Consider the following 27,938-nt stretch of genomic DNA (forward strand, 5'->3'; position numbering starts at 1 on the left):
TTTTGAAAATTTTGCATAAGCAGAAGCACTGCCAGCCCAGATGGAAAGGGACAGAGACAGGACAAAATGAAGGAAAAATGACTTCAAGGACAAGAATCATGCAAGCAGAGTTCTAGACTGAAGAGATGTCCTTGGGTCAAAAGTGAGGAGCTTCTCTCTGTCCCTTTGGACAGGGTGGGGTTTCCACCCTTTGAAACGTATTATCAGTTAAGGTATGGACTCACTTGCAAATAGTATCTTGGACGATCTTATTAAGATGTGGTCAAACTGAATCAGGGTGGACTTCAACCATATTACTAGAGCCCTTTATAAGTGTAAGTAATTTGGATGCAGTCAATTGGAGAAAACCACATAGGAGAAAAACAAGGACAATGCCATGTGACACTGGATTGCCACAACCAGAATGCTACCATATTCAGGAGAAAGCATGGGCTTGCCAACGCCTTGATTTCGGACTTCTGGCCTCTATAACTGTGAGCCAATAAATTCTTGCTTAAGCCAACCCACTGTGCAGTACTTGTCATAGCAGTCTCACAAACTTGACATGCCTCTACATCTGACCTGCAGGGATTAAAGATAACAGTCAACAGAACAGATGAGAGGATAAAGAGGACAAAGATGAGAGTTCTACCATTTTCAGGATAAACAAGCTCCCAGGTCCTCCTTCCACCAAACCAAAAGTAAGCTCCCAAAAGGAAAATGAGAGGAAATCTTAAAGTAAACACCAACCTTTAATCATCACTTGGCATATCTCCTTAGCTTGCTCATTAATATCAATCAATATCTAAACAGATCTTTATAGATTTTCCATTGTAATTTTACTTTGAAATTTTGAATAGAGTAATAAAAATGTTTTATCTAGATTTCAATTAACTCTCTTGCTGATGGTTCTATTGTTATTTTTTAGTGGACAATCACAAATATTAAACAGCCCAGAGAGTAAAGGGTTGCTCAAATTCTTTCCCTTGCTACTTTAAAAGAAAAATATCACAGAAAAAAATTTTTAAAACGTGTTTATTACATCTGGTTGTTATATTACATCACAAAATAAAATGTTGGAATATGTCCAAGTTTTTGATATTATATGCTGTGTTCAGAACTGTAAATAGGCAAGGTTATATAAAGATATCCCACCACACATATACCATGCAATCGGCAAGTGCACTGCTTCAGAGATTTTGACTTCAGTGAAAATACGAAACAAAGTCAAATCATGGAAGATGTTTCAGGGGGCTTGAAGCTGTCTCCCTTCATCATTCAAATCTTTTAAAAATTTTCATAAAAATAATTAAAATTTAAAGGCCTTCACGGATACATTAGGATTCTAACAGCTTCTTTGCAATATAAAATAAATAAAACTCTAAGGCTTTATATTCTTTCACCACATTCCCAAAAAGTTTTAGTTAACGGAGTAAAGTACTGACCTGCGGAAGGAACTGAAAAAATCTAAGAAAATATTACGGGTTGTTTTTCCGAGTTGCAAACCCTGGTCCTCGGAGCAGGGTTGCATTAAGTTGCCGAGAGGCAGAGTGGTTAGCAGTTCCCAGTTTTGTTTTGTTTTTAACCTGGCCGGTGGAAATGAGAGAGCAGAATTTGGTATCGCAAAGGGGCTCTTCGGTGAGTTTGCATCTCTGGGGTCACGACCTGTTCTGGGAAGAGGCCGACTCAAGAGTGGCCAAAGTTAGGACAGACGGCAAGAGAAACTCACTTTTGAAAAGCATTTTCTGGTTACAAAGCACTCTCACATGCTTTATCTCATTGAACACAGTATCTTTTCTGCCGGCCTCCAGCGTCTACAGAAGTAAAAGGCCCAATTTGGCGCCCCATTCGAAACTGAGATTCCAAGAAGGTCTCGCTACCGCGGTCCGCACCGAACCCGTCGGCGCCAGCCCGGCGTACACGTCACTCGTCCTCTGCCAATCCGCGCCCGGCAGGTCACCCCTCCTCCTAGGGCCCGCTACCCCGCCCCCGCTCGCCGGCCGAGTCCGTTCTCCACGCAAGCGCCGCAGCTCGGTCTGCGGACCTAGGGGGGCTCGGGAGAGGAACGAACACCGCTGGCAAGGATGGTGTTGGAGACTGTGGCCCGCATCGTGAAGGTGCAGCTCCCCGCGTATCTTAAGCGGCTCCCAATCCCCGAGAGCATTACCGGGTTTGCGCGGCTCACAGGTAAACCTCTCCGCCAGCCAGTCTCCATCCTTGCACGCTCCGCGAGGAGGGGACGTAGGGGGTAATATCCTCGGGCCCCAGAGCGGGGAGGGCCTTAGGGGAGTGTGGCGTGACCCCGTGACCGTGTGTGCGGGAGGAGTGCGCGCGCGCTGGCGCAGCCTATTGAGCGAAGTGGTCCCGCCTCTCAGTGCTTGGCCGCCAGAGGTCCCTTTTTTCCTCGTGGCATTCTTTGTTTTTTTGTTTTGGAGGTGATGAATTGGAAGCGGGCCAGTCTCTTTCATGTTCTGCATCTAGTATCTGTCCTATTCATTGTTCTCTGCAGTTTGCTTGTTTATTTTAGAGCAGGATAAGTTATTGCTACCGAAGGATTTGTGTAACAGGCAGCCCCTACTCTTGGCTGGTATTTACCCCCAGTATATGAATAAAAGTGAGTATGTAGGACAGAAATCTCGACATACATGTTAATATGTACGACTATGACTTTTTTTTTTTTTTTGGTTATGAAATTATAAAATAACTTGCATACCCACAGAGGGTAGTTGACTTATTCACGGGGGTATTTGAGGTCGCCTCCATTACTACGAATCCTGGGGCTGTTGGAGTGACTCGAGTTGGAGGAAAGAAAGTAGCCAGAAAGTATTCAAAGGTGGTATGATGGGCCGAGTCTCACAAAATGAAATTAAATGAATGTATGTAATGTTTCTCTGCTTAAGGTCCCTCCTCCACACAAAAAAAAGAACTCGCAAATCAGGAATTCACATGTAAAAAACAAGTATCTCCAGAATGCAGTCAACACTTGTAAGATTTAGTTGGGTTCTGTGCATTATAGTGTAAGGGGGATATTGGTAAACCAGACCCAGACCGACTGGGTTGGTGAATAAATAAACCCATATTGGTTCAGCAAACATTGAGGTCCTACGTACTACCTATCAGGGAGTGCAAACGTTAATTAGGACAATTTTGAGATAAATAGTGTTGTCTTAAAGATTTGTAGTAGCTAACTTAAAAGACAGCATTTGGAAAGCTGTCTCGTAGAAAAAACATGAGATTTATTGTGTTGATGAAAGAGCCAGAACTAGGACCAAGTTAGTGAAAGTTAGCGGGATGTGTATTTCAGCTCCAATAGAAGATTTTATTTTTAATTAAAGCAAATGTTCCCCAAATGAATGAGCTTCTTTGAGTAACAGCCACAGTTATAGAGCAAAAAAAAAAAATGTCTTGGGTGATGGTGGATAGATTTAGATGGGCTAAACTAAATGATAAAATTCTCTTCAATATAGGGATTCTTTGAATTATAGATAGACAAGTGTTCTGTTGACAAATGGATTGTGAAATTTTAACATTTTTAGATGTTAGGGGGTTTTGGTTAAAAGCATGTAATTGAGCAGAAATCATGATAACTGAACAATAACTTTTAAAAAAGAAATATCTAAACATCAGAAGCAACATAAAATTAACAGCAGTTTCACATCAAGAAGTGTTTATAAATCTCAGTCTTCTTTTGATTTTACCAGTATATTCTTATAGAATTGTATGTATTTTAATGTAATCCTCATATCATTCTAACAGGTATGTAATCTTATTTTAGATTAATTTAACAGTCTGCATAATCATTCCTCTGGAAATTTGTAGTGTTTCAGTTTTTTTTTTATTCGTAATGTTCAGTGGTAAGTAGCCCTGTATTAATTGTCTTTCTTTTTTAACTTTTAAATTATGCCCTTAAATGTAGTCATAAAGTGGTAGTTCCTGGTCAAAACGATATCATTTTGTGACCTTTCTTCCCTGTTGTCAACTTACTGTCGTAAAAATTTGCATAAATTAACTGGCAAGTTTTTAACTCAAGAAAGAAAAATGTCCCCTTCTACCACTCCTGTCCAATGTAACCTGAATTACATGCACTGATTCTGATAGTAGTTGAATTTATATAAGTTTCAATTTTGTGTAAATAGCGTTTAGTTGAAGCACATTAGAAATGTATATTTAATTTAGTGGCTAGAAGATTTTAGGAGCTGATTGTTTTCCTACTTCAACAAGTATCTAATTCCTATTAAAGGCATTAAAGAAACTTAACCAAAAACTTTCCCGCCTTAAATCAGTAATATATATTAACTTACTATTTAAAGCTGTGACACACTTAATGTAAAGACTGATTCTTAGAAATAATGACAACTCTTACAGTATCTTAATAGCATATATTTAACTTAAGTCCCTTTACAATGTGTCTGTCACTTAGTTTTCATTATATTGCTTATTTGTTCAGGAAACATTCTACTTGTACTAATTGCTTTACTGAAAAAAATGAAGTAGTCTGTTTCTCATTAGACAAAGAAAGTAACAGTTGCAGGATCTATTTTGGAATACTGTAAAAGAAAGCTTCAGGGCCATTTTCTGCTCTGTCTTCCTTCAGAATAGATTGTGTTAGTTAACATTTAGTTCTCCTGTATGAGGTATATGTGGAGTCTATTATAGGGTCTTTCTGAACCAAAAATCTGAAAGACAACTTTTTAGTAATGAATTGTTTAACAATAAAGACAAAAATATTTTCCATTTCCTTCTATGGAAGTTATAGGAAAAATATTATAGTCACATTATTGTTGCCTATTTTTCCATCCCTGTTTAGACCAAGCATTTTTTCAGGCAGTTGACTCTCATGATGACTCAGCATTCTTGGTAAACACATGGAGATACTTGATTACCATGCAATATTTGAAAACAGACAATCCTTATCAATCAGAAACAATTTTACTTTGATTAGGTCAGATTTTTAAGTGTGATTGTGCCCTTTGTGTATTCTAATACTTTGACTTTTCAAACACTTTCCCTATCAGCATATAAACCTTAAACTGAACAACAAAAAAATCCTTCCATTCAAAACTCAGAAAACAGTTTACTTCTGGATTTGTAAGTTAACTGTGAAAGTTTGAATATTGTAATTTTGTCCACTTGAATTAGTTTGCTTCTTTGAAACGTAAAGGTTTTACTTCTAAAGGCAAAGCAATGAATCCTAATACTATTTTTGTTGCTTTTTTTTTTTCATATGACTGACTTTATTTTGATACTTGCTTTATTGTGATCATCTGGAACCAAACCCACAATATCTCTGAAGTGTGCTTGAATCTGAATTGTGTGTGTTTGTGTGATATTACAGTAGTCTTTTTTGTTGTTGTTTTTTATGCAATTTTATTGAGATACAATCACATAACTTAGAATCAAAGTGTACAATCAGTTGTTCACAGTATTGTCATATGGTTGTGCTTTCATCACCAAAATCAAACTTTGAGCCTTTTCATTACTCCAAAAAAAAAAAATTAAAATTAAAATAAAAAAGAACATCCAAAGCATCCCATTCCCTTCCTCCCCCATTGTTCATTTACTTTTTTTAAATACAGTTTGAGATATATTCACACACCCTACAGTCATCCACAGTGTACAATCAGTTATTCACAGCACCATCATACATTTGTGCATTCATCACCAGAATCAATTTTTGAACCTTTTCCTTACTCCAAAATCAAAATAAAAGCAAAAAAGAACACCTAAATCTTTCCATCCCCTCCATTCCACCTTATTCTTCATCTAATTTTTGTCCCCATTTTTCCACTCATCTGTCCATACACTGGATAAAGGGAGTATGAGCCACAAGGTTTTCACAGCCACATAGTCAAACTTTGCTGTCTACATAGTTATACAGTCGTCTTCAAGAATCAAGGTCACTGTGTTGCAATTTGACAGCTTCAGGTATTTCCCTCTAGCTATTTCAACACACTAAAAGACTAACAGGTGATATCTGTATAGCGTATAAGAATACTCTCCAGAGTGACCTCTTGACTCCATTTGAAATCTCTCAGTCACTGAAACATATTGTTTCATCTCTCTTTCCCCTTTTGGTTAAGAAAATCCTCTCAATCCCACAGTGCTGGTGGGTCCAGTCTCATCTCCAGGAGTCATTTCCCACATGTGAGGGAGATTTACACCCCTGGGATTCATGTCCCATGTAGGGGAAAGGCTATGAGTTCATCTGCCCAGTGGGCTTAGAGAGAGAGGGGGCCACATCTGAGCAACAAAGAGGCTCTCTGGGGGGGACTCCTAGGCACAGTTATAAGTGGGCTTAGCCTCTCCCTTGCAGCAGCTAGCCTCAGTAGAGAAAACCTGTGATCAAGGGTTCAGCCCACTAAATTGGCAGTCCTCAATGTTTGTGGGAATATCAGCAATAGCCCAGGTGGGGAAGTCCAACACTTCTGCATTTCTCCCCAGCTCCTTGGGGGGAGAGGGGGGCGTGTTGCTTTTTTTTAATTAAAGAAGTTGTAGGTTTACAGAAAGATCATGCTTAAAATACAGAGTTCCCATATACTAATAATTTTAATATTTTTCCCAGAGTAACACAAACATGTCAGAGCTGAAAGCTAAAAGGGCATTAGCTTGATTTATTCAGAAGGGTAAAAGTTTGAACTGTGTTAGAAGTAGAATAGAATTAAAAACAGATCCACAAAGACTTGTACAATCATGTTCATAGCAGCCTTATTTACAATAGCCAAATATTGATTCATCTGTTGAACTTGGATAGATGGATAAGATGATGGATAAACAAACGATGATACATTTATAGAGTAGAATGCCGGTCAGCAGTAAAGAGGAATGAATTTCTGATACAGTGGATGAATCTCAAGATTAATGACAGAAGCATGGTTTAAGAAATTAGTGGTTGGGGAATAGACTAGAAAGGGGTAGGACAATACTTTTTGGTGATGGAAATATTTTACATATTGTTTGCTATGGTGGCTACACTGTAAATATAATTGTCAAAATTCTTAGAGCTGAACACTTAGTATCTGTTTATTTTATTATATGTAAATTATACCTCAGTTAAAAGTTAGTTTTTCTCCATAGGAAAGCATAAAAATTCAAACTAAATATTTGCATTTATTAACATGTAAATAGTAAAGGTTTTTTGTTTCCTGAAAAATTGAAGAATCTTATCTTAGAAAACTTTTTTTTTGATGTGACTTGTACTGTTGTTTGTTTCTTTATTAGAGGAGTTGTGGGTTTACAGGACAATAATGCATCAAATACAGTATTCCCGTATACCACCCTATTATTAACACCTTGCATTGGTGTGGAACATTTGTTACAATTGATGAAAGCCTATTTTTCTAATCATACTATTAACTATGGTCCACACTTTAACTTATGTTTCACTGTTTGTGTAGTGTCAGTTCTATGGATTTTTTTTTTAAATTTAGTTTTATTGAGATATATTCACATACCTTAGTCATCTGTTGTGTACAATCAGCTGTTCACAGTACCATCATATAGTTGTGCATTCATCACCCCAGTCTATTTTTTGAACATTTTCCTTATACCAGAAAAAGTAAGAATAAAAAATAAAAGTAAAAAAGAACACCCAAATCATCCCCTCCCACCCTGTTTTTCATTTAGTTTTTGTCTCCATTTTTCTACTCATCCATCCATACACTGGAAAAAGGGAGTATGATCCACAAGCCTTTCGCAATCACGCTGTCCCCCCTTGTAAGCTACATTGTTATACAGTCATCTTCAAGAGTCAAGGTCACTGGGTTGCAGTTTGATAGTTTCAGGTATTTACTTCTAGCTATTCCAATACATTAAAACCTAAAGAGGGTTATCTATATAGTGCATAAGAGTGCCCACCAGAGTGACCTCTGGACTCCATTTGAAGAATCTTATCTTAGAAAACTTTTTTTAAAAGAGAATTTGGGAAGAAATTTATATATTTAAGTTGCATAAGTTTTCTTTCTCCTCTTCCTGTTTAAATAACTATATGTAAAACTCAGTGTAATTAAAGATATATTAGCCTTTGTGGAGAACAATTTTGGTCTTTTAAAAAACATGTCTATATAGGTATTTTGCTATTTAAAATTCTTCAATTCATCATATATTTATGGAGCCCTACTCTGCATCAGGCAATATTCTAGATACTGAGATCCTGTTCTATTAATAGTGAGTGGAAAAATTTTACAGTTGAATGTTAATTTCATGTTTATTGGCCGTTTGAATCTGAATGCAGTCTGTATTACATTTTAAGTGATAACGGTAAAGCCACCCATTGAAAATATTATTTTACTTTTAGCCTTCATTCAGAAATAAAATCATTCTGACTGTAAATGATAATTAAGAAAATGAAATAAAATCATCAGCAACCAAGTTATCAGTATTATTTTTATGCTGTCATTATAATTGCTTGCAAATTTGAAAGGGAAAAAAAATCTGTCTAGTTTCTTAGAATATAATTCCTCATTGAGATTGATGTGAGTGTATGCTTAGAAATGTTTGTATAATAAGAATATTTGTTTATGTATGTATCTTGATCAGGAACCAGGTGTGATAGCTAGCTCATATCACTATGTAAAGAGTTAAATCTGCCCCCTTAAACCTTATTCTGTTTTCCAAATGTCTAAAATTTTAGAAGGTCTGTATTAAAATTGCTTGCAACTCAGTTTACTTTGAAATATTCTTTTCAGTCTAGATATTATTTCTGTAATGGTGCCAGTTCTTTCGCTCTCTGTTCTTAATCTTATTCTTGTTTTTCTTAATAGTGAGAAGTAGAAGTCAAAATGAGTATTAGAACCCTGCTTGGTATTAATAGTATAAGTGTGGTTTGATTAAAAAAAAAAAAAGAAACAGGTGGTATTTTTTTTAAGATTATACTCTCTAGTTTGCATTCATTGTATTTTCCCCTGAATACCACCCTATTTTTAACACCTTGCAAGGTTGACATTCATTTGTTCTCCCTCGTGTAAAAACATATTTGTACATTTTATCACAATTTCTGAGCACTCTACATTTCACTGAGTTATACAGTCCCAGTCTTCATCTGTCCTCTTTCCTTCTGGTGTCCCACACGCTCCTGACCTTCCTCTTTCGACTATACTCCCAGTCAGCTTTGTTCAGCGTACTTACATTGCTGTACTACCATCACCCAAGATTGTGTTCCAAACCTCTCACTTCTGTCTTTTCCTATCTGTCTGTAGTGCTCCCTTTAGTATTTCCTGTAGCACAGGTATCTTGTTCACAAACTCTATGTCATTGTCTCTTTGTTAGAGAATATTTTAAACTCTGCCTCATATTTGAAGGACAGTTTTGCCAGATATAGGATTCTTGGTTGGTGGTTTTTCTCTTGCAGTATCTTAAATATATCACACCACTTCCTTCTGCCTCCATGGTTTCTACTGAGAAATCCGCGCATAGTCTTATCAGGCTTCCTTTGTATGTGATGGATTGCTTTTCTCTTGCTGCTTTCAGGATTCTCTCTTTGATGTTTGGTAATCTGAGTATTAAGTGTCTTGGCAAAGGCATATTCAGATCAATTCTGTTTGGGGTACATGACACTTCTTGGATCTGTAATTTTATGTCTTTCATAAAAGATGTGAAATTTTCATTGATCATTTTCTCTATTATTGCTTCTGCCGCTTTCCCCTTCTCTTCTTCTTCTGGGACACCCATGACATGCACATTTATGTGTTTCATGTTGTCATTCAATTCCCTGAGATGTTGCTCATATTTCTCCATTCTTTTCCCCATGTTCTTTTGTGTATAGGATTTCAGGTTTCTTGTTCTCCAGTTCCTGAGTGTTTTCTTCTGCCTCTTGAGATCTGTTGTTGTATGTCTCCATTGTGTCTTTCATCTCTTGTGTTGTGCCTTTCATTTCCATGGATTCTGCCAGTTGGTTTTTTGAACTTTTGATTTCTACCTTATATTCACCCAGTGTTTTCATTATACACTTCATCTCTTTGCCATATCTTCCCTAAGCTTTTTGAATTGATATAGCATTAGTTATTTTAATTCCTGTATCTCAGTTGAAGTGTAAGTTTTTTCCTTTGACTGGGCCATAACTTTATTTTTCTTAGTATATGTTGTAGTTTTCTGTTGTCTAGGCATCTGGTTTCCTTGGTTACCCCAATCAGGTATTCCCAGACCAGAACGGGCTCAAATCTCAGAAGGGGGCAATATTCAGTATCAGATTTCCCTGAGGGTGTGTCTTAGAAGATTGACATACCCTGTGAGGCCTCAATCTGATGTGCTTTTCCTAACCTGCCTAGCAGGTGGTGCCTATCAGCCTGTAGCTCCTGACTGGTGTGTCCTGTGGCTGTTTTCCCCCAGGCTCTGGGGTCTGGTTCTTAATGGGAGGCTGGTAGTACAGCTGGGCACTACCTCCTTCCTCTTAGGGAAAATACCCCCTTAGGGGATTTTCATTTGCATTTAAATAGGTTCTTTGTCTCTCTGACTGCTATCTCCACCCCTGTCTGGGTCAGAGTGCTGCAAACTAAAAATGGCTGTGGCTTTCTCCACTGAGCCGCCCAGGTTAAGAGAGAGAAAAAGGGATAGAAAGCTCCCCTTCAGGGCCAGTCCACAGTCGCCCGAGCTTCACCTGCTGGCCAGAGATAGCACCTAGTCCTCTGGGCTCCCCTTCCCGGCACAGAGAAGTCATCTGGCTCTTTAAGGTGAGTCGTCACTAAAAGCTTCTGTCTGCTTGTTGGGGATTTGTAGCTTGTATTGAGCAGTCTATGTTTGTTAATCAAAACTCCAGTTGGAGCTGGGCTGCGGTATATTTGCTTTGTTCAGAGAGTGCTGCTCTTTATGACAGCGAGGCTTTGCAGTTCGGGCTGTGGGGGGAGGGGACCCCCAGCTCAAGTCTGCAGTTTTTACTTCGAGATTTTATGCTGCGATCTCAGGCGTTCCTCCCAATCCAGCTTGGTGTATGATGTGTGTCATGGTTGTCCCTCAGCAGTTATTCCAGATTATTTAGTAGTTATTCCTGGTCCTTTTTTTTTTTTTTTCCTTAATTGGTTAATTTTTAAAAATGTATTATTACAATTTGAAATTTTATTTTCAAAATAAAGAACTACAGGGACTTTATTCAAAAGATTCAATGATATTCAGTTTCCTAAAACAATGCCATAAATTTCATAAGCAGAACAATTTATAAGAAAAGCATCTCCATTGCAAAAATTAAAGATGAATTTTCATGGAGGGAATGAGTGCTAAATCAGTGACTCTTGAGGTCATTAGAGCATGGCAGCAGTTCAGGGTGCTGCATTTTCTTCTGCTAGAGCATGCTTTATGGGCAGTCTACACTTTTTCCCTCTTAAAATTTGATGTTGTCAAAGAGGTCATTAAAATTTAACTTAGTTTTTAGGGAGAGACCTCCACAAAATTAATAGTGCAGATCTAGTAACACTTGGATTTGCCTGAAATGAGCACCATGTGTGGATCAGTTTGGTTTTTTTTTCTTTCATTGTTTCACTTAAGTTCAATGGTAATTTCAAGGGAAAAAAGTCATTTACCTAGTCCCTTTTTTTTTTTTTGAGTAAATAATTTTAGCAATTGTGTAGAACAATAATCTTTAAAAGTTGTTGTGCAGAACTATTTTCTGGAATCGGTCGCTGATTTAGGACCGCGGGAGATCATGATAAGCTGCGTATTGTCCAGTCACATGATGGTAAATCTGCCTCTCAGTGTCAGAAAGCAGAGTGCTGGCTCCTATTCAAGAAAGTTCTGGCTTCAGCCACTCATCTCTGAGCTCCTCCTTTATACAAAAGAGTCAAGCAAGGGAATCCTTTGCACTGCGGATGCCTTCTGCTGGTTTAAATCCTATCTTTCTACTTCTCCAGAAGAAATCACTAATGGCCTATGGTATCACTATAGTTATTGGGAAGGTGACACTTACAGTTTCTTTTCCAGTAGGGGTCTTAATAAAATCTCATCCTGCCCACTGGCCTGTCAGCACCAATGTCCTGTTAATTACCACATTGATTTCTGTAGCTGCATCTTCAGTAGCCAATCTGATCTCTTCTAATCGTGTTCTTAAATCAGCTTTCCAGCTGGAAAGCCAGTGGCCATTGATGCTGCTGGGATATTACATCCTGCAGCCTTTAATGCTTTCACAGCATCACACATCTGAGCAGGATAAACACAAGTGGCAGCTGTAGTAATGCCTTTATTGTGCATATTTACAGTTTTTAAGAGATCCTCCCAGATTGGATACTTGGCTTTATAACAGAGCCTTTGAATTTTGGAAGATGTGTCATCACCAGAAAGCATAGTAAGATATATAAAGGTAACAGCTTTCAGCAACCAAGCAGCTTGCCACTCCTTTTTTACAGTTCTGCGAGCCTGGATTTGTTCTGCACACCTCAGAACTGCTGTTTGATTCACTTGTATTTTGGAGAGCCAGTGAAGGTCGAACTTGGTGCCCCAATTGTGCGTGGATATGGTGCAGGAGTCCTGTGGTTGTTTATTAGTTATTCCAGGGGAACTAATTAACTTCCACTCCTCTCTGTGCCACCATCTTCTTTCCTCCCCCCAGATGGTATTTTTTAAAAAAATTAGGAACAGGAAAGCCTTACTGATTGAGAAAGAAGCCCTGTTGGAAGTGAAATTTTGAATTAAAAATATATTAAGGAAAGTCAAACATTTTACAATCAAGTGAGTAAAAATGTTCCCAATGTGGCACCTTTTTAATGCATTGAACCTTGAAGTCAGCCAGTTCCATCTATGTTACTTAACCATATAATCCTCAGCTACAGTCCAAAATACATACTTCTGCAACCCCTGATCTTCTCTCAAGGTTTGATCTTCCAAACCTAGCTAATCTCCTGAAACCCAGGTATACCGTCAACTTCTCAAAGATGCATCACCTTGCTCTAAATGAAAGGTAGCTCTCTCTGAGGAAACCACTTCCCCTGAAGTGCACATAGTTTTATCTGTTCTTTTTATATCCTTCCTTGTCTCAAGGATAGTTGGCATCTTTCAGGCTCTGTGCAGGCTCCACACCAGAACTGTTTCACCCTCTTTCAAGGCCATGTCTTCCTTTGAAGCTTCTGCTATCCTTAAATACTACCCCTTTTACTTTTTGCTGTCATCTGTTTACATTCAGGCACTCTCCTGCATTCTTTAAGGATGTTGACACCTCTTATTCTTTCTTTCTCTTACGACATTGCACTGTTTCTTCCTGCTCAAACCTGTCTGTTCCTGTTTGCTAAAGTTGCCGAAATGCAAAATACCAGAAATGGATTGGCTTTTATAAAGGGGGTTTTTAGGTTACAAATTTACAGCTCTAAGGCCATAAAAGTGTCCAAAGTTAAGCATCAACAAGAGGATAGCGTTACTGAAGAAAGGCTGATGGCATCTGGGGTTCCTCTGTCACATGGGAAGGCACATGGCAGCATCTGCTGGTCCTTCTTTCCTGGGCTCCGGTTTCAAAATGGCTTTCTCCAGAATGTCTCTGGGCTTCTGTCTAAGCATCTCTCTTAGCTTCTTCTGGGGGCAAACTGGGTTACATATCTTAGCTTCTCTCCAAAATGTCTCTCTCAGCTTCTCTGAGCTTTCTCTTTTTGTGAACTCTCTTAAAGGATTCCAGGAAAGGATTTAAGACTCACCTTGAATGGGCAGGGTCACGTCTTCATGGAAACAATCCAGTCAAAATCAGACCACCCGCAATAGGTCTGCCCCCACAAAATTGGATTAAAAGAACATGACCTTTTCCAGAGTACATAACAGATCCAAACCAGCACACTGTCCTTCCTATTACAAAACCGTGTTTTTTTGTTTGTTTGTCTGTTTGTTTTTTTATTAAATATTAGAGACCAATATCTCTATCCATCCACATAATGAAATCAGAAATCTGGAAGTCATGAATGAGCTTCACATACTCTGTTTACCTTATGCTCCAAACCTAATCATTCATCAAATCCTGTTAATTTTACTGCCTCAGTTAGTGGTTCTTATGTTTTGATGGGTTTGAACATTGATTATAGACCTACTCTGAGATCCTGACAAAAGCTATGGACTATCCCCTCAGAAAATGCACACATACACATGTACTGTTGTAGACAGTTTTAGGAAACTCCAGTACAGACAGACTACTTCTCACATTTGTCCTCTCTTCTCTTCTTTAACAGCCACTGTCTTAGTTTAAGTTCATGTTATTTTCTTCTGGACTGTTTCAGTGCATTCCCAACAGGTTGACTTGACTCCTCTTCTCTACCACCAGTTCTCTCTCCCTGCTCTTCCTTTTGTCCCTCCTCTAGTCAGCCTTTCCCCTGACACCATTGTGATTTCATAAATGAACAATTTCCTGGTTACATCATTATTTTCATATTTCAGTGGTTGTCTACCATGTACAGGGTAAGTTCCTACCTTTTTGGTTTTTTTTGCACATCAGAGCCTTTCATGATCTGGCACCTGCTCACTTCTACAGTCCTCTTTCTTCTTTCTTCATATTCCAGCAATGCCATGGTACTTAGAGTTCCTGAAACCTCTCGTGTATGTCATGTCTCATGCTTTTGCTGTTTCCTCTTCTGGAATGCAACTGCTCCCATCTGCCTGATGAATTTCTATACTCTTAACTCATCTTTCAGAAATATGTTTAGGTTTCAAACCTCTGAAGTATTTGCTTATTCTAGTAAAGAGTTAATCACTTCTTTTGTATTGCTTACATATGATTGCACTTAAATTATACCTCAGTAAAAAATAATAAATAAAATATACTGAGCCATGCATTATTTAGGCCCTGGGAATACAGTGTGGCCCACACAAATAAGGTCCCTGCTCTTGTAGATCTCATATTATGATTGGGGGACATGATAGGTAGATGTAGTCATTAAAACTCATGTTTCTAAAGTTTATTAAGGAACTTGGGAAAATGTCTTTTATATGTTAAGTGGGAAAAAAAATAGGATACAGACTGTATATGCAATCTGATCCCCAGTTTTTTTTAAAGGATATTTACAGCATATATATTTATACTTGGGGGGAAAAAAAAAGACTATATAGAAATACACCTAAATGTTACTCTTGACTAGTAAAATTGTAAGAAATTTTATCTTGCTCTTCATACTTTTCTAAATTTTCCAAATTTTGCATAATATGTTATTTTTAATAATCCTAAAACAATAAAAAACAAAAATATGTTGTACAAGATATATATATATTATACCTAACAATTAAGGTATTAGTTTTCCTTTAGAATATATAAAATATCTCTAATAGCTCAAAATATATCAAATAGGTTTACAGGAAATAGCCTATCTTAAAAGTATTTTTAAAAATTTCATGTTTGATTTTTCTGTATTTTATATTTTTTCACAACAAATCAGCTTTTATATTTAAAATTATTATAACTGAGCTTTACAGACTGTATTATTCTTTATAAAGCTCTTCTGTAGATGAATTGTTACTTTTGAAAAAGAGATTGTGCTAAGTTTGTTTTATAAGTTACTTGTTTTAGGAGATGGTGCCTCTCACTATTATATTTAGATTAGTGTTTTACCAGGTAATTAAAGAACAACATTTTCTGAAGTAGATTTTAAAACAGTATTTAACATCATTTGTTCCCTGAGATTTGTGATTTAAGGTAGGAAATGCTAAATCTAAGAGTCTAAAATTAAGATTTTCAAACATCTTTTCATTCCCATTTGTTTTTAGACTTTGAGTCTTTTAACCTCTTGTAACCTTTTTACTTTGTAATACACAGCATGATATTTAATATTACTCAAAATTCAACAGACATTTATTGAATGACTATTTCAAGATACAGTACTAGATGCTGGGGCCAGTAGTAACCTAAGAAATTCATTGCCTAATCTAGAAATAAAAGTGTAAGTAAATAATTTACAGCACAATGTGGTGAGTGAGAAAAGCACTGACATTTACACTTCATTCACTCAGTAAGTCACTTAAAAATTTATGAGGCATCTACTTTGTGCCAGGAAGTGTAGAGCACAGCTCCTTTCCTCACAGGCTTATGGAAGAGGCAACTTTACAAATTATAACAGTAGTGTGATAACAGAAACATGAGTAAAAGGGCTTGGAAGCACAGGAGGAAGTGATTAATTTTGGTTTGTGAAATTAGGGAAGACTTCTGGAGGGTAAGTAATAATATGACCTTAGTCTTAAGTGGTCCATACAAGTTAGATAAACCAGGGGTAGAAAGTTATGACAGACAGAAAAACTCCATGTGTCACGAACACAGGAAGGCTACATAGGTCTAATAGCTTTGGTTGTCTTCGAATGCATGTGGTATGGGATTTTTGTGGGAGCCGAAGCTGGAAAAGTAGCCTTGCCATGCTTTTGAGATGGTAAGTTATAGAATCAATGGTGTGTAGCAGCTCTATATTAAAAACTTATACAGTGATGGAAATGTTTTCTGTGATGTCACATACTGTGACCACTAGCCACATGTGGCATTTGAACCCCTTAAATGTGATGTGTCTTAGAAACAGAATTTTAATTTTTACTTAATTTTAATTTATTTAAATTTAAATAGCCACTTGTAGTTACCATATTGTGTAGCACAGATGAATAGAGAAGACTCTGTACTACTCTCATCCCCAAGAAGCAGTTCTGTATCATTTCCAGAACTTAAATTCAAAGTATCTACATGGAGTGTCTCCACTATAGTTATGAAGATATAACAGTTATCACAACAGGCAAGACTTTTTTTCTGAAGAATAAGAGATGTAATATCCCCAAAGATTTCTACCATGTGGTATAGCCAAGTTGATCTGGCAAAATATTTTTTTCAGAGGTGGTGTTGCTCCTACTTCCTCACCAAGCTCTATAATCTCTTAATAAAATGACCACTTATTGTGCATCTTCTCTGTGCCAGGTGATCTTATAGATGCTATTCATATAATGCATAAATAAGTTATTTTATTTAGATAGTATAACAAACCTTTAGCATTATACCTATGGTGTTCTATTAAAAGTAATTTCATTTGGAAGAGTTGAGATTAAGCCAGTCTTTCTTAAAACAGTTAAATAGTTAGGACAGTTATCTCTTGAGAGTAGTTTTACCAAGAAAGGTTATGGGATATATTGGATTTTATGTCATGGTGATAAGGAACAGGCTTTGGATTTATTGGGCCCTGGCTTAAACCTGCCTAAGTTGCAGTCTACCATCTGTAAAATGGGAATAATAATAGTACCTGCCATATACAATTATTTAAGTTTACACAGTGTTAAATTAGATAGTACATTTGCACTCTTAGCCTAGTCTACTCATTTATCATTAATGTTTATTAGCATGCCTTGACACATCATTTCTAGTTTTTTTTTTTTTTTTTCTTTTTTTCTACCAAACTATTTGTACATAGTGCCTCACAAGGTATCAGGGAGGCAATCAGTGAAGAAGTTCAAATGATAACTTTAAGAACAGAAAGGATTTCCTGCAGAGCCCAGCAGAGGCAAGGCACTAGCAGACATTAGGTAAATGAGTGCTGAAATGTTTATTTTGGCTTCCTGGTGTGTTTATATCCACAGGCATAGGGAACATTTCTTTTATATCATGTTTATTCCATTATCACCCTAGAGCAGGGCTAGGTAATCCAGAAGGCATATCCAGTGGTTCCTTGGTACTTGACTGCTTTGAAGCTCATCGAATTTGGTACTCGACGCATTTTGATGTGAAAATTTTGTTCCCGCACTGGTTGCTTGTTTGGTACTCAATGTGTAAGCATCAGTTGCCTTGTGACTCGCTATACTTTCCAGCTGAAACAAAGGGTCATGCATTAGTCATGCTTTAGGTTTTCCCCTGTGCACATCCCTTTGCTGTCTTGTCTTAGCTTCTGTGGTCATTATGTGTATTTTTGTGCTTTTTTTTTTTTTCTCATTCTCTGAGAAAATGAGCAGTGAGAGCACTGAGCAGAAAAGAAAATTACTTCACACCATCATTGAGCAAAAAAAAAAAAAAAAAGAATAGGCAAATATGAGAGCGGTATTCACATTACTGATCTTGCTAGGGAAAATGGTACATCTCAAACAACTGTCTCCACTGCTATTCATTAAGAATAAAGAAGCGGTAAAAAAAAGACTGATACTGAGGAGTTAGTGGAGAAGCAACAAGAAGAAGTGGCTGAAGAGATTTCTTTAGGTGAGGAGGAGATAAGGGAGGATGTTCCCAGTTCCTTGATAAAAGAAATGTGTGCAAAGTAGGCAGAAGTTCAAAACTTTGTGGAGAAGTACCATCCAAGCAGAAATATGAATTTATTGAATGACCAAAGAATTTCACATTTTTGAGGAATTCTGAAAAGAAGATGGAAGCAGTCCTCATTGGATAAGTTTTTAGTGAAGGTAACAAAAAGTGTGTCAGAGCCTGTGGTACAAGTTGGAAAAAGGCAGAAAAGAGAAAGAATACCTGAAGTACAAGTGCCTCATGTTCTATTGGAGGGGGGCTCTCCTTCCAAGCAACATTCCATGTAAACTCTCCTCCTTACCACTCTCCTCCCACCATCCCATTAGGCATGGACTCTTCTTAGTACAGGTAAAGCAGTTTTTGTTTTATTTAATATAAGTATTAATTTTTAGGTTATTTCTTATATAATGATATACAGCCATATCTTTTTACATATTGCCTTAAAAATGTGTATTGTCTTTGGTTTGGAAATGCATTAAATCTATTTACTTTATTCCTTATGGGAAAAATTTGTTTCGTACACATCATTTTTGGTACTCATCGCGCCTCCCTGAACCAGTTAACGACAAGTACTGAGGTACCACTGTAATGAATGGAATGGGATATATTTGACTATGAGAACATTCAGTATATGAAAGTTTCAGTTCTTTAAAATAGTAGCTCTCTTACAACATATAGGAATCACTATGCCTTCGTGTCAGTTTGGGTATATTATGTCCCCCAGAAAAAGCCATATTTTTAATGCAATCTTGTGGTGGCAGATTGATTAATCTTTCTGATTAGGGTGTGACCTCTTGATTGTTTCCATGGAGATGTGACTTACCCAACTGTAGGTGATAACTGATTGAATTATTTCCATGGGGATGTGGCCCCGCCCAATCAGCATGGGTCTTGATTACTTTACTGGAGCCCCATAAGAGCTCAGACAGAAGGAGCTTGGAGCTGCAGCTGAGAGAGACATTTTAGAGACAGCTGTTGAATGCAGACTTTTGTTGTCACTGATGCTTTGAGATACTTGGAGATGATACAGAAGGACGTTTAGCTACGAGATGAAGCCCAGAGTTTGCCTGGGATATGCTAAGACAGGACCCCCAGTGCTTAGAGAGAAAACATCCTGGGAGAAAGAACCAAGAACTCACAGGAGCTGAGAGAGGAGCTGGAACACAACCCAGGATCAACAGACACCCACCACTTGCCTTTCCAGCTAACAGAGGTTTTCCAGACAACATTGGCCATCTTTCAGTGAAGGTATAATCTGTTGATGCATTAATTTGGACACTCATGGCTTTAGGACTGTAACTTTGTAACCAAATAAACCGCTTTTATAAAAGCCAATCCTTTTCTGGTATTTTGCCTAATGGCAGCATTAGCAACCCGGAACAGCCTTACAAAAAATAAAGCATTGAAGACATGTTCTATCTGAAATTATAAATCAATGATAAATTATTTTGCAGATATTGAGAAAAGTGTGAAACTATTTTCTAAACCTATAAAATATATGAAACATTGAATTTTGTTTATAATTTTGGTGGTTGTAATTCCTAAAATAAAAATAAAGAGAGATACAAATATTCATAATGAAGCCAGTGAGATATCTAGAATAGGACCTATTTCTGAAAATTTAGGTATCCAGTTTCCCTAGTCTCAAGTTAGCCTTTAAATAAAACCAGGTGCTCTGGGGTAAAACTGTCTTGATTGTGTTACTGAGTTTTACAAATAAGTTAAATAGTTAAGAAATTAATGAAATAATAGAAAAAGAATTAACTCACTGTGAAACCAGACATGCTATTTTGAGTTGATATTTCAACAAGAGCACTGCAGAGCCTAACAAATTTGTATCTGTTTAGTTTCAGAATGGCTTCGGTTATTGCCTTTCCTTGGTGTGCTTGCACTACTTGGCTACCTTGCTGTACGTCCATTCCTTCTGAAGAAAAAACAACAGAAGGATAGCTTGATTAATCTTAAAATACAGAAAGAAAATCCCAAAGTGGTGAATGAAATAAACATTGAAGATTTGTGTCTTACTAAAGCAGCTTATTGTAGGTGTTGGCGTTCTAAGACGGTAAGTTGTCCTTTTACATGTACATTAAAATTTTGAGGGGTTAGTATTGTTTGCTTTTTAAAGCTCCAGTTTGGGGGTTTTGTGAAGTGAGAGATTTGTCCAGTGTTCAATATTGAAAGTCCATATTCCTAAATTAGAGATTGTGTTTTATGGTCGATATTACCTTTTCAAAAGTTAGAACAGCAAGGAAGGATAGAATTCAGAGGTTTTCACAAGGTTCAGCATTTATCTAGAGTGACACTTATTTTTAAAATACCTTCATTTGTTGAGAGAGGATGTAAGATGTAGTAGAAAAGTTTAAGATTCGGGGTCAGAATAAACTGTTCAAATCTGGTGTCTGCCAGTTACTTATACTGTTCACTTTAGTTAGGCAAATTACTTAATATTTAGTCTTTTTGATCTTCGGTGTTTTTTTAAAATTTGATAATATATCAACATTACAGACTTTTTTGAGGATTTAGTGAGATGAAACATGTAAAATGCCTTACATAGTGTGAGTTAGTAAATGGTAGCTATAATTATGAATGTTATTTAATATGGAAGTTTAAAAGGAGTTTGGAGTGATGAGTACTATAAATAGTTGATGAAATGTTTTCTATCATAGATTATTTGGGATTTTAAGTACAATAGTGTTCATCATAACATTTATAATATCAAAATTTTATAAACAATCTAAATATGATGGAGTGATTAAAGTATGGTATACAAAAGATGGAATGTTAGGAAGCCATTAAAATCATGTTTTTAAAGAATATATAATGGCATTAATCATGATATAAGTAAGAAAAGCACATTATAGCATGATCCCAATTTTATTTTGAAAAATGTATACACACTGTAAATGCATAGGGAAAAATATACCAGAATACTAAATGTAAACTGTGTCTAGATGGGTTATGGTGCTTTTATAAATTTTTTCTGTTTTTTTTTTTCAAAAATTTTACTGTATACATGAGTTTTATATTAAGAACATATTGCAAAATGATTTGTTTCAAATTTAAGTTCTATTTTTAAACTTAAAGTGAAGAGATGAGCTCAAATTTAGAGATCTACAGAGAGTGAGAGCTTATGTTGATTCTTTCTTAAACCTATTTTAGTCACTTATGGAACCATTTCAAGGTTTTTTACTTAAAGTTGATATCAAATAATGATTTAAATTGTTAGATTTTATATGTGAACAGAATGTGGTTAGGTTAGATTTAGAATATGTTTGTTACTCAAGAAAGCTGTTCTTACAATTTTTTTTTAGCAAAGTAATGAACTTTCTTTAGAGCATATTACAAATATTTCCATTTATTGAATCATATTTTTAAAATAACACTTGTAATTCTTTTGCCCTTTTTAGTTTCCTGCCTGTGATGGTTCACATAATAAACACAATGAATTGACTGGAGATAATGTGGGCCCACTTATACTGAAGAAGAAAGAAGTATAATAGTAATATATTAGGATTGAATTCAGTTGTGTGCTGTAAAACCTTATAACTATTTTCTCATCCTTTGTGCATAAAATATCTTTGACGTGGTGGTCTTAATTATTTCTACTGATTGAATAATTATTTTCTGCCAATTTTTCTTTCCACACTATTTATATTTGATACTTTGTATATTCAAAGTCCTTTATGTAGAAATTAAATTGTGCAAGTCTCTCATAATGACTTCAAAGAATTAATGTCTTCCAGTACTTCTGATTGTAATGTAATTAATTGAGAAAAATCCTAATTTTGTCAATGGGTCCAGAGCTGTTTCTTTGAATATAAATATATTCAACAGAATTTATTTAAAATTTTTACCCCTCCTCCACACTGTTAAATACATTATTTTTTAGATCTCTCATTTCGATGATTTGAAGTAATTTTTCCTCTTTTGGCCTTTTACACACCATTCTTTCTGGATGAATAAGAAAAATATTGCCATCAAGAATTACTTGAGTTTTCTCAGAGATAAATTCTTTGCTTTATAGAGATTACTGTCTAATTAATATGACTATCCCAATTTAGAAAGCAAGAAGTAAACTGGATATAAAAAGTTCCCAAAATGAACAGCTATTTACATTGTAAAAGATTTGTTTACTTTATGGAAGGCTTGTTTGTGTCTATGTGTACGTGTGTGTGTGTATCTTGAGCTGTTTGACTCAGTGACAGGGTCAGGTGGGGTGACAACACATGCAGCTAAACTCATGGGCTGCTGCAATTGAAGGTCAATGAAATGAACATAATCTGAATTCATATTAAAATGATTTCAGTGTTTAAAATTGTATTGGTATGACCATATGTCTGTTTATTACAGTGTAAACCAAAAAATATATAAAAAAGCAAAAAAGTTTGCAAAAGAAACTACCAGAGAATCTTTAAAACTTTTGTAATTTTTTAACTGAGTCTATTTAGTTTCATCTTACATTACAATTCTCTTATTAATAGCTGTCCTTAAATCTGTTTATGAAAGACATAATCATTCCATTCACTGTGCTTCCTTTTTCTGTGAAGAAGGTTTAGAAGGAAGGCATATCTAATCTTTCTAATAATCAAAGCTAATAGCTTTTGAGCACTTATATGTACCAGACACTGCCCTAAGCATGGTACCTGGATTATTAATTTATTACATGTAATTTCAGTACATTGAATAGTTTTCTGTTGTGTGATCTTTACTTTCTTGTGACCATAGGCAGGAATTTTTTAATTAGGGTTAGAAATACCTTTGTGTAGTTTGTGGTTTCAAGAAGTTTGACAAGATGTACGTGCAAAATTATTGTTGCTCCTTCTTCTTCCCAACCTCCATTGGGGGAGATATATAACTTTTATTTCTTTGACTCTGGATATATTTCCTGAGACTGTTTTTTCACCACTTTTAACAGCTTCCGTGTCAGTTTAACTGTTTTTCCACATTGATTACAAGGCTTTGGGAAAAACCCTCGTCACCAAAAGTGTGGGTATCCTGGTCTGTGGTTATGAAATGCTTTTCTTTATGTAAAACTATATACTGCAACTCACAGCTGCTCTTGTTTAATACATGTTCTAGTGGTTCTCATACTAGCAGTTCACAGAAGGTAAAATTTCCTAAAAATACGGAGACTAAAATTTCAATTTTGTCACGTAAGAACATTTTAAAAATGGAAAGCTAATCATTTCATAAAGTTCATTTTAATACTCAAGAAGTAAGGCTGTACTCAGAACAAAGGGTTTGTTTGTATGCATGTGCCCGTTTTCAATTTTTTAAATGTTAAAGAGCTGTGTTGCCCAAATATTTTCGCACCTATTGACATAATTCAAAAGCCTGGGGCTATTAGGAAGCTGTTTTTGTAATGACTCCTGTACATGAGCATTATTATCCGTTGCCATCACTTCCTCTTGTAAATTCACAGCATTCTACTATGTCTACCTGAAAAAACTGGCATCTAATAAGCAACTGCACCTGAATTGATATAACAAATGATAACCCAGCTCTTGAAATACATTTCTTGAGTTTAGAAACAAGAAGAAAATAGCCCAGCTTTTACTGTGTCACATTATGATTGCTGTGTCACATTATGAGGGCTGCTTGTCCTGCTTACCCAGTGAACTACGCATTGCCTTACTCAGCAAATGAGCACCATCATTACATAAATATCAGGCATTGAGCAGGCTAGAAGTATTAATGATTCATTCAAATGGGTAATTAAGCTTTGAGTTCAGTGTTTCATTTGATGATTCATTAAATTGCTTTTGGATTTTGTAACCTAATTTGTTACATTTATGGGAAGCCAATTAAGCCAGCTGCTGATTTATATGGTTCTACCTTCTCAATGATCTCTTTGGAAACTTGCTATCAGACTCTTCCTCTGTGAAGAGTTTTAAAACTTCTGTTTAATAGGGTTCTTAAGAAACTGTGGTGTTTGTTTTCTTTGATACCTACCAGAAACATCTAACTTCACCTATTCAGAATTTAGTTTTGGCAGTATCACCAATCTGGAGAGGAGCAGGAGAGATGGTACACAAATACTCATTCTCTGTACTCATGAGTGCCTCATCCTGCCTTTGGAGTCTACTTATTCTTCACACCCAATTCTAACAAATTTGGTGACCTGATTTCTGCTCGTGAACAAATCGCAAATATTGAAAGAGTGCTCCTACAGGAAGGTGCCCAATAAAATATGGCAGCTGAGAGCAGGGGAGGAGAGCAAAAAATAAATTTAAAGCAAACATTGAAGGCATAGCAGGTAAGAATTTAACAGGATTCTCAATAGTCTCTGAGGGCATCACTGTGATCAAATTGCACAAGTGATGTTTAATAATGAATTTGAATTGAGATTAACAGTATATGGTATTTAAGAAGGTAGGATGTATGTTTCATTCAGTGATACCAGTTTCCATTTTAAACAGTTAAAAACTTAGTGCTTAAAGTGCTACATTCAGGCAGAAAATACTTAACTCATTCCTTGGTATTTGAAGGCTTTATCACAAGAAGTTTTTCAATTCACTTGTTAACATTTTCCAATTTAGTGACTAATTCACTACATAAATTAATTTTTTAAAGCATGAGGAAAACTAAATAAACCAACAGTGGTTTCAATCACATAAATTGTACCAGATGACCTCCTCTACCTTAGGGAGGACGAAAAATCCTGTGTAAAAACCATGTGAACAGCAGTACCATGACTACCTCACTGTCTTGCTGGCCATGTAGCCCACTGGCATTATCCAGGTTGGATTGCAGAATACCAGCACAGCTGTTTCCTGTCTTGTTTGTATGTTTAAGCTGTGTTGTATCATCTGATGTGCTTTTAGTTTGTCCTAATGTCCTTTCTTTTACTGGAAGTTCATTTTATTGTGCAGAGCCGGTCAACTACTTTTATCTTTTGCAAAACTACAGTTTGGTAAAGTTGTAGCAAACATTAATACAAGAGATACAGTCCATATTTTAGTATGTAATTATCAATTGTATCATGCAATTTTGTAATAGTTATTGTCTTGAAGGACATTGAAAACCTGCTGAGAAAGGCATCTATGACTTTCAGCTGAAGAGATGACATTACTCTCTTTACTTTGGTTTAAATGTTTGATTCTTTGCTTATAAAACAAAAAAATTATATTTCCGACAATTATTGTGGGAGATTTTATTTATGATTTTATTCTTTTTGGACACTTATTAAAATAGGTCAGCCACAATATTAACAAATTCCTGATCTCTGTTATGTATCTGTAATTTTCCAAAATAATATGAAAAGGGGGGAAAGGATCATAAATTACATAATTACAGATGAACCCTATACTGTTGAGTAAATAAATATGTCAACAACTTAATTTCCTGTTAATATCCATCATACATTCCTCTGCATTACCACACTAAATATGTGACTCAATCCCATCCATTCCACAAATTTTCAAAACTCAGAAGGACAGAGTGTTCAACTATGTCGAATGCTGTCAAGAAGTGAAATAAGATTATGATAGAAAGCTGTTCACTTTAAAATGGTGCATGCAACTGTGTAGCAATACATTGGAAAACATAGAGGAAATGGATAATTTCCTAGAAAAACATAAATGACCAAAATGGACCCAAGAAATTTAAAATTAATAGACCAATTATCAAAAAATAGGACGGGAAATGATTTTTAAAAATATTTTGAAAGTACTAGAGTTCCAAGGAAGACAATTGCAATAGTATTCATTTCATATATCTAGTATTGGAAGGAAGATAATCCCAATAGTATTCATTTCATATAGCCACTATAACAATAATATGAAAACCTGAAAAATAGAAAAAGAACCATAGATCAATCTCACTTATGCATATGGATGAAAATTCTAAATAAAATTCTGCACTTAATACACTGGTGAAGATTGTAATTCAGGCATTCAGGGTTGTTTCAGTGTCACTAAGTCTGTTAATTATTTAAAGGAGAGAAAATATCATACCAATAGATAGCCAAAAGGATTATTGCTAAGATTCAGCACTCATTCCCAATGAAGATTACTGAGTAAAATAGAAGTTGAAAGAAACTATTTATGTATAATGGCTACTTATGAAACACCTACAATATTTTAAATGGTAAACAAAAACTTTCAGAATCAGGAACTAACAGGAATGACTACTGTCATCATTTAATACTAAATGTCTTGGAAGACCCAGTAAATGCAATGAGATGAAATAATCATTACAAACAGGAAAATAAAAAAATTTGGTTGATAAGATTATATGTCTGGAATAGGAAAAAACAGATTTTTGGTAAAGTATTTGGAAATGATAAATATACAAAAATTAATAGCAATAAGCACATTGAAATGCTAGTGGGTAAAATTTTCCAATCGAAATAGCAGTAAAAATAATGTAAAATAAATTTGCCAGGAAAGGTACAAAACCTATATGGAGAAAAACTATAGAAATGTTACCAAAGCCACTGAACAAGATTTAAACAAGGGAAAGAATACTTAGTATTGTAAAGATAGAAACTCTCAAAATTAATATGTAAATTTGATGTAGTTTAGAATCAAAAGACCATTGTTGGATTGAATTGTGTTGCCCAAACTACATGATAAGTCCTAACCCCTGGTCCCCTGAATGTGAACTTAGTTGTAAATAACATCTTTGAAGATGTTATTAGGCAAGATGAAACCAAACTGGATCAGGGTAGAACCTAATCCAATATGAGTAGTGTCCTGATAAGGAGAGGAAATTTGGACACAGATACAGAGAGAAAGATGGCCATGTGACAGTGGCAGAGATACAGTGGCCATGCAAAACTAAGACAAGCATTTTTAAGTTGGAGTAAATGATCTTAAAGTTCATAAAGAAAAAGCCAAGAAAAGTTACAAAAATGACTAGTAAGTGGAACTTCTTTTATCAGATATCAGCGCCTACTATAAAGCCATTGGTATCAAATTAATAAGATAAAATTAATAAAAATGAGAACAAACAGGATTGGTAGAAAATAATTGAGAATCTAGAAATAGAATTTAATATATGATAAATGTGGTATTTCAATTCAAACAGAAAACGGAATTGGATCCCCAATTTACCCTAAAAGCCTTTACAGGTGTGTGCACAAGCACACACACATACATATATAGAAAGAATAGAAGGCTAAGGATGGGAAGCCTATGTGGCAAAAGATAACACATGTGACCAAAGATGTTTTAAACAAAGTCAAAAGACCTGTGAAAAATGGAAAATTGCAATGTGGGTTACAAAGGTTAACATCTACACTGTACTAATTATGTTATATAATAGACAATAATATACAAAATATGTAATTTACAAAATGCACATATGATATGTATACATAATATACAAAAGTACACTTAACAAATGGACAAGAAAAAAGGCAAACAAAAAACATGGGTAGATAATGCAACATAACCATCAAGGAGCAAATTCAAATATCCAAAATGTGTAACATGCTCAAACTCAATAGAAATCAGGGACAAGCAAATATCAAAGGGTTGTCACCTTACACCCTATCAGACAGAAGGGGAGAAAGTACTCTCATACATTAAGTGGTAAAAATGTGAATTGTTAACATTCTTTGGAAACAATTTGGTAACATTTGGAAAAATGCAATTAATATATCCTTTGTCACAGAAATCCCATAGAAATAAAAGCAACAGTATGTATAAACATGTATTTGTTGTTCGTTACAATATTGTTTTTTATGTCATAATATTCATCTTTGTGGGAAAGTACCTGGAAACAAAGTAAATGTATGTTAATAGAGGAATGGTTGAATGAATGTGAACATACTATGGAACACTTGTGCAGCTATTAAAAAGAAAAAAATAAAGCTGTA

At 35.7% G+C, this 27,938-nt stretch overlaps 1 protein-coding gene across 1 annotated transcript; it reads left to right on the plus strand.

Moving 5' to 3' along the window:
* Positions 1-1,951: 1,951 nt before the first annotated feature.
* CISD2 (CDGSH iron sulfur domain 2) lies at positions 1,952-27,938 on the plus strand. The gene is made up of 3 exons (XM_037830369.1): positions 1,952-2,166; positions 19,963-20,177; positions 21,523-27,938. The coding sequence occupies exons 1-3, from the start codon at positions 2,064-2,066 to the stop codon at positions 21,610-21,612; spliced, it is 408 nt and encodes a 135-aa protein (XP_037686297.1). The 5' UTR covers positions 1,952-2,063; the 3' UTR covers positions 21,613-27,938.

This window comes from Choloepus didactylus, chromosome 3, assembly GCF_015220235.1.
Source record: "Choloepus didactylus isolate mChoDid1 chromosome 3, mChoDid1.pri, whole genome shotgun sequence".
Lineage (NCBI taxonomy): Eukaryota > Metazoa > Chordata > Mammalia > Pilosa > Megalonychidae > Choloepus > Choloepus didactylus.

What these genes read in the sequence shown, in the direction of transcription:
- CISD2 (XM_037830369.1), top strand. Translation starts at nt 2,064, where the DNA reads ATGGTGTTGGAGACTGTGGCCCGCATCGTGAAGGTGCAGCTCCCCGCG. An exon ending in CGGGTTTGCGCGGCTCACAG is followed by an intron (nt 2,167 to 19,962) that starts GTAAACCTCTCC and finishes GTATCTGTTTAG; the next exon opens with TTTCAGAATGGCTTCGGTTA. An exon ending in GGTGTTGGCGTTCTAAGACG is followed by an intron (nt 20,178 to 21,522) that starts GTAAGTTGTCCT and finishes TGCCCTTTTTAG; the next exon opens with TTTCCTGCCTGTGATGGTTC.